The sequence below is a fragment of the Amblyraja radiata genome, chromosome 8 (assembly GCF_010909765.2).
Source record: "Amblyraja radiata isolate CabotCenter1 chromosome 8, sAmbRad1.1.pri, whole genome shotgun sequence".
Lineage (NCBI taxonomy): Eukaryota > Metazoa > Chordata > Chondrichthyes > Rajiformes > Rajidae > Amblyraja > Amblyraja radiata.
The window spans coordinates 78,711,746-78,719,837 of record NC_045963.1 but is presented as its reverse complement, the minus strand read 5'-3'; the positions used below and the strand labels follow the sequence as shown (position 1 = coordinate 78,719,837).

The following is an 8,092-nucleotide window of genomic DNA, read 5'->3' as shown; positions in this document are numbered from 1 at the left end:
TTCATATACATTTGCAACTCCAGCAGGATTTAATGATCCAACAGTTCATAGGTTTTGAATGAAAGACTCTCAATGTAAATATAAACTGGTCATTTCTGTTCATTCCACCTTATTCTCATTCCAAATTGATTTAAGCAAGAAATTTATGCAAATAACATTTATTTCTAATTCCACAGATGAAGAAAGGGCGGTGATAGAATCAGATGTGTGGAAGCAAGTTGGTCCACAAGCCATGTGTCAAATATTTATAATAGATTTATCTTGGAGTTAATGCTGCTTTAGAATGTACAGATTTTAACAATCTTTCTTGGTTTGAAAAAAATATATAAATGTTCATAAGTTTAAAACTTCATCAGAGAAGGATGGATTTCATTATATTTGAACAAAGAATAGTTTAAGGTCTAGACTGTTAATTTTTGCATAAATTATTGCCACCTTCTAGACACCTAAAACAAAATGTTGTATAGGGCTCTGGTGAGACCACATCTGGAATATTGTGTACAGTTTTGGTCTCCTAATTTGAGGAAGGACATCCTTGTGATTGAGGCAGGTTCACGAGATTGATCCCTGGGATGGCAGGACTGTCATATGAGGAAAGATTGAAAAGACTGGGCTTGTATTCACTGGAGTTTAGAAGGATGAGGGGGTATCTTATAGAAACATATAAAATTCTAAAAGGACTGGACAAGCTAGATGCAGGAAAAATGTTCCCAATGTTGGGCGAGTCCAGAACCAGGGGCCACAGTCTTAGAATAAAGAGGAGGCCATTTAAGACTGAGTTGAGAAAAAACCTTTTCACCCAGAGTTGTGAATTTGTGGAATTCCCTGCCACAGAGGGCAGTGGAGGCCAAATCACTGGATGGATTTAAGAGAGTTAGATAGAGCTCTAGGGGCTAGTGGAAACAAGGGATATGGGGAGAAGGCAGGCACGGATTATTGATTAAGGACGATCAGCCATGATCACAACGAATGGCGGTGCTGGCTCGAAGGCAGAATAGCCTCCTCCTGCATCTATTTTCTATGTTTCTATGACAAATCTTTACTGTTTTATAAAACATTTACTTGTTACAATTCAATACTTTTTATTCAATTAAATGAGATGCCAAAAATGTGAATGACAGACTCGTCATGCACACATCTAATTTACAACAAGCACTCCAGAATATAACTCATTCCTTCTGTTTGAAAATTATTTTTGCTTATTTTCTGAATACTCTTGGTATCAAACCGAATTCCAGAGAATCGATAACTGTACAAGATAAAAAACTAATCAGAAAACCATATTTGGCGTCATATTTAATTACAGCTTTTACATAGCATATCTGTAGGCGAATAAAGTTTACCATACATTGCAAAATATGATTTTAATTATGAAATGGTTAATTAAGTTGACATGATAAGGAATACAATGATCAACATCATGCATTTTTAATGAATGGCAGAGTAATTGATATACTATGAATACGAGCTATTGAAACACATTTTGATGGGAATCCATGAGGATCATATTTTTTTAATAAAATAATTTCTGCATTTTTCTATCATAAATGAAGTGTATTTCTCTACTGGTTACCTGATTCTCTTTTTAAACTTCAACCTACAACTTCTTATTGTTGAAATGTTCAACTTCAGACATGACAGCGATACTTGCAGGGCTTCCCTGAGGAAGCCACATCTTGTGCCAGAGCCACAGCCCAATGACATTTACATGGATCAGTACGCATCGATTCAGCTCAGAAGTCCAGTCTTGGACAAACTCATATAATTGTCATGAAACACTTCGAAATATTCTGAATGAGAATTCTTGTCATCTAGATTTCAAATCAAAGTTGGGGACTTTGATCCAAAGAACATTTCTGATTATATGCAACAACTAAGGACAGGAAAACTTAATTTCAAATTGAAATTTTTTATTCTAAATAAGTTTGCAACCATGATTTTTGAAAAGTGTGGGGGATAAGAAGCAAAATCACATCCGGTACAGGGGTTGTAGAAGAAAAAACAGCAGATGGTGAGGAGTTAATGTGGATTGATTGTTATTTTGGAAGTGGATATAGATGAAAGTCGTGCAAAGTAAATGCAGAATCGCACTCACTTGCAAACAAAGCAGGCAATGCCGGCATTACATAAACCATGGGGATAGTTAGTGTTCCAGTTGTGTATTGACACTGCCATCTGTTCTCTTTCATCATCTCCAGCCACATCAGTTGGTGCCGCTCAGCGCAGTGATGCTCTCTTCAATCTCTGTTAATTTTTTCAGCAGTTGATTCACTTTGTTCTCATTTAGCTCCAAGCAGAGAAATTCTGTTTCCTAAGACAGAAAAAGCAAATTTTGAAACTCAAAGATAAGGAGACATTAAGTATACACAATACATTTAGTTTCCTGTCTTCAACGGACTTGTAAGCATCACACTGGCTACCTCAGCAAATAATTGACACAGATTGGGAATAACTGTGCCCTAAGATACCCCATTCGTCACAGCCTGTCAAGCCGAGTGTCTCTGCTAAACAACTCTTCTCAGTCCACACCAGTACAATATCAACTACATCAACATCAACCTTGTTCACAAATCTTACATGACACCTTACCAAAAGCATTCTGAGAATCCATCTACTCCACCAGAAATAGCCTCAAATAATTCCAATAGATTAGTTAAATGTGATTTCCCACTCCTAGATTTCAATGCCGAGTCAGGGTGATACAGCACAGAAACAGGCCCTTCAGCCCAGCTCTTGGCCACGCTGAACACGGTGCCCAATCTACACTAATCCCACCTGCCTGTGTTTGGCCCATATCTCTCTAAATCATCCATGTACCTGTTCAACTGATCAGAATTACTTTCCAGCTGCCTTGGTACCACATCCAGCATTTCCCCGATGAATGATGTCGGGCAAACACATCCCTGTGTGTTCTCTCAGCTCCTTCCTTCACTAGTCCATGCAGTCTAACATCTGCAGATATAACCTGAGCTTCCACTGTCTATAATTATCTCTTTCAAACAAGTGCTTCACAAAGAGATGAGAAAAACTAAATATAAAATTCTAATAACAAAGGATATAAAACCGAATGGGAGAATATGAGAATTATTTAAAAAAAAAGGGGATTCATAAGCAAATGGTAGAAGGCCAATAATCTTTGAGCTGCATATTTGATTGCATCCAAAAATATCTCGAAAGGTGGAAGTAATGAGATTTAAACACAACTGTGGAAGCAGTATACTTCATACTTAAATTAAAATCCAATGCTTCTATTGAAGGTATTGATTCTCACATCTTGGAGGAAGGAGTTGTAGGATTTCACTCCAATGAAGACGAAGGAATGTTAATATATTTATTTTCCACAAAAACCAACAGTCTAGACCTAAACTATTCTGACCATCAGGCCCTGGGGGTTTATCAGCCTTCAGTCCCATTAGCCTACCCAATACCATTTATCGCCTAATGCAAATTTCTTTCAGTTCCTCTGTCTCCCTAGATCCTCTGTCTTCTAGTACATCTGGGCCAGCTCCTCTCTCATGCCTCATTGTCCCCTTTGTTCAACTGCATCACTGACACTTCCGATTTAACCTTCTCCCTCTCAAATTGTAGATTAAAACATCATATTATGGTCACTATCTCCTAGCGGTTCCTTTACCACATCAATACATTTGTACAAGTAATACAGCTTTACAAAACAACTACGGTTTAAAAAGAGTTTCAGCCGACAATCCGGCCCAATGACAAACGTAAAGCAAAATGATTCCCTGCTTTGCAAGATTCAATGATTAACGTTTATCAAATGTGGCTGTGACACTTTCTGTGTTGATGCACTAGCCGGACATAACGCAAACTCCATCAAGTTCGCCGAAGACACCACTGTTGTTGGACGAATCAATGATGGGGACGAGTCAGAGTACAGAAGTGAGATCGACCTACTGACCAAATGGTGCCTGCGCAACAACCTGGTTCTCGACATCAGTAAGACCAAGGAATTGATAAAGCCGAATTTTAGTTAAAAATATAAGAAGATATTAAATTGGCTTCTGGGCTAGCTTACAGCTTATATTTAGTCTCAAATTAGGCTTGCCTCAGGTTGCAGTGTGTGGGATAATAAATACCATAACATTGTCTCCCAAGTGAGGAAGTGACAGAGAAAGAAACAGCTAGTCACATCTTTGAAGTAAGATGCCGTACTGACCAATGTTTATGGGGGAGGAGGCGATAAAGGAAGAGAGAAACAGCTAGTCACATCTTTGAAGTAAGATGCCGTAAACCAAATGGCCAATGTTTATGAGGGACCAAGTGACAGAGAGGAAGCAGCGAAAGAGCTAGGGTGATCTCTTTGAAGATAAAATGACCTAAAACAAATGGCCAATGTTTTTAGTATATCTTGTACCATGTAAACAAAAGGCCTTTGATGTGATGCATTCTGTGGAAACCTTTTTCTGTACCTCTGACCATGACTAATGTCTGTGGAATGTGCTAAGGGGACAAAAAAAAACTATTTAAGGCAATGTAATTCTGTTGTTCAGAGAAGTGGACCGAGGACAGTCGAGTGTCTACATTGGTCACTTAGCTGGAATTCTCGCTCCCTTCCATCGGCCGATAATAAGTAAAGTTTTGAACTGGTCTACCAAACAGTTTGTGTGGTGTCTGTTTATTAAGAAGCGAACCTGGTTTAGTTGTTAAGAAAAGTAGCTTTTTCAGAATGGAGCATTGACTTTGGTAGGGGAAGGATAGGGTCCCACAATCCTGTTTATATCAACGGGACGATGGTGGAAAGGGTCAATAACTTCAAATTCCTGGGCGTGCATATATAAGAAGACCTTTCCTGGACACAGCACACCGATGCATTTTAAAGAAGGCACATCAGCGACTCTACTTCCTGAGAAGATTACGGAAATTCGGAATGTCGATGAGGATTCTGTTCAACGTCTACAGGTGCACGTTAGAAAGCATTCTGACTGGCTGCATCGTGGCCTGGTTCGGCAACTTCAACGTGCAGGAGCGAAAAAGACTACAGAAAGTTGTGAACATTGCCCAGTCCATCACCGGCGTTGACCTCCCCACCGTCGAAGGGATCTATCATAGTCGCTGCCTCAAAAAGGCAGCCAAAATCATCAAGGACCCACACCATCCTGGCCACACACTCATCTCGCCATTGCCATCAGGAAGAAGGTACAGGAGCCTGAAAACTGTAATGTCCAGGTTCAGGAACAGCTTCTTCCCTGCAGCCATCAGGCTATTAAACACAACAACGAATAAGCTCTGAACTGCAAAAGACTATATTATTATTTGTTATTTGCACTATATTTGTTATTTATTGACCTTTTTCTTTTTTCCCCCGTTATGTACTATGTTTACATATTCACATATTCTGTTGTGCTGCAGCAAGTAAGAATTTCATTGTCCCATCCGGGACATATGACAATCAAACACTCTTGACTCCTTCTCATCCTTTCCCATCATCATGTTTGGGTTCTTTAAAACCCCAAATCCTTCCCACATTTTCTGTTTTCCTTTTGAGATTCAGCTGGAAAGTGCAGATGAGGTAGCCTTGAATGATCTATCAGAATAGATGGGAAAATTTGAGAAGCAATTACTGATGAGATTTCTTTGTGTTTTATGCTGGTTTTTCAAAATAATCGACTCATGTCAGCCTAACATGTGCTGGCAGGAAAGAGATTATGGATCAAGTTAAGAATCTAGATTGATGCAAGTATAAAGTCCAACTATTTTTTGCAATTGTTATTAACATTGAAAACAAACTAAATTAAAAAAATTGTTGAGTAAGATTTGCTCAAGAGATCTAATGTTTAAAATGGGAAATTGAAACGGATTCTGAAAGAAGGGTCTCGACCCGAAATGTCACCCATTCCTTCTCTCCAGAGATGCTGCTTGTCCCGCTGAGTTACTCCAGCATTTTGTGTCTATCTTCTAAACGATAGGTGTGGTTTTCGAAAATAATTCTATTCTCCGTAAACTAAGAGTACACAATTTGTGATGTCACTGGGAACCTCATTTTTATTTTGTAAGTAAGTAAGTAAGTTTATTGGCCAAGTATTCACATACAAAGAATTTGCCTTGGTGCTCCGCCCACAAGTAACAACATGACATACAGTGACAGTTACGAATGACTCGGAAAACACTAAACATTAATAATAATAAAACATTAATGATAAAACACCATTGATCAAGCATGTGAACCAACAAAATACCAGATCAAAGGGAGGCTACAGATTTTTGGTTATTGAGTAGAGTAACTACTCGTGGATAAAAACTGTTTTTATGTCTGGCTGTGGCAGCTTTGACAGTCCGGAGTCGCCTTCTAGAGGGAAGTGATTCAAAGAGTTTGTGGCCAGGGTGAGAGGGGTCAGAGATGATCTTGCCCGCTCGCTTCCTGGCCCTTGCAGTGTACAGTTCATCAATGGAGGGAAGGTTGCAGCCAATAATCTTCTCTGCTGATCGGACGATTCGCTGCAGCCTCCAGGTGTCGTGCTTGGTGGCTGAGCCAAACCAGACCATGATGGAGAAGGTGAGAACAGACTCTACGATGGCTGTGTAGAATTGGACCATCATTGCCTGTGGCAGATTGTGCTTCCTCAGCTGCCGCAGGAAGTACATCCTCTGTTGTGCTTTTTTGACTGTGGAGTCGATGGTAGATGGTAGACTTAAGGTCCTTGGAGATGATGGTTCCCAGGAACTTAAAAGACTCCCCAGATGTGACTGTGGTGTTGTTGATAGGTCGAGCAACTGTCCATATGGTCCAGCACAATAACCTGGCCCTCAACACCAGCAAAACCAATGAACTGATTGTGGACTTTGGAAGGAGTAGGATGAGGACCCACAGCCCTGTTTATATCAACGGGTCGATGGTTGATAGGGTCAAGAGCTTCAAATTCCTGGGCGTGCACATCTCTGAAGATCTTTCCTGGTCCGAGAACACTAATGCAATCTTCAAGAAAGCTCATCAGCGCCTCTACTTCCTGAGAAGATTACGGAGAGTCGGATTGTCAAGGAGGACTCTCTCTAACTTCTACAGGTGCACAGTCGAGAGCATGCTGACCGGTTGCATCGTGGCTTGGTTCGGCAACTTGAGCGCCCTGGAGAGGAAAAGACTACAAAAAGTAGTAAACACTGCCCAGTCCATCATCGGCTCTGACCTCCCTTCCATCGAGGGGATTTATCGCAGTCGCTGCCTCAAAAAGGCTGGCAGTATCATCAAAGACCCACAGCATCCTGGCCACACACTCATCTCCCTGCTACCTTCAGGTAGAAGGTACAGGAGCCTGAAGACTGCAACAACCAGGTTCAGGAATAGCTACTTCCCCACAGCCATCAGGCTATTAAACCTGGCTCGGACAAAACTTTGATTATTAATAACCAATCATCTGTTATTTGCACTTTATCGTTTTATTTATTCATGTGTGTATATATTTATATTATGGTATATGGACACACTGATCTGTTCTGTAGTAAATGTCTACTATGTTCTGTGTGCTGAAGCAAAGCAAGAATTTCATGTCCTATCAGGGACATATGACAATAAACTCACTTGAACTTGAACCTGAAGTCTACAATCAATTCCACTGTCTTAAGAGCATTGAGCTCTAGGTTGTTGCCACGGCACCAGGACACCAGCTGTGACACTTCCTGTCTGTAGGCAGATTCCTCCCCATTCTGGATCAGTCCAATCAGGGTGTACAATTGTATACTTGTGCAACTGAGCATGGGTATGTCATCAGCTACAAGTTCTTTCTGTTAACTTATAATATGTTTAAATATTGGAGCATCCAAACCCAAAACAGTCTTGACAAACATAATTAGGATCGGGTAACAAGTGCTGGGTTTGCCAGCACCGTCCACTTCCAGTTAAATAATTAAAAAATTCACATGAGGTAAAATTTGTAAGATAAAATACAGACCATACTCATCTGTCATCGCACATAACTCTTACTCTCAACGAGCTGACAAATACACAAAGACATATCAGATGGGATTTGCATCTAACTTTCAGCTTTCCTACATGTCTAATTAGCAGAAAGGTCACATGCTAAAGATCCTTTAAACCAGAACAAAAAGGAGACATCCTGTCATTGTGTTCATTGGATCA

At 40.2% G+C, this 8,092-nt stretch overlaps 1 protein-coding gene across 2 annotated transcripts in view; it reads right to left on the bottom strand.

Annotated features, from left to right (window-relative positions):
• Nucleotides 1-1,065: 1,065 nt before the first annotated feature.
• The window catches only part of commd1 (copper metabolism domain containing 1), a 47,012-nt gene continuing 39,985 nt past the window's right edge, over nucleotides 1,066-8,092 (bottom strand). For both annotated transcript variants that reach the window (XM_033026298.1, XM_033026299.1), the window contains one exon: nucleotides 1,066-2,311. In XM_033026298.1, coding sequence (XP_032882189.1) covers nucleotides 2,204-2,311 — 108 coding nt within the window. In that variant the 3' untranslated portion in view covers nucleotides 1,066-2,203. The remainder of the gene's footprint in view (nucleotides 2,312-8,092) is intronic.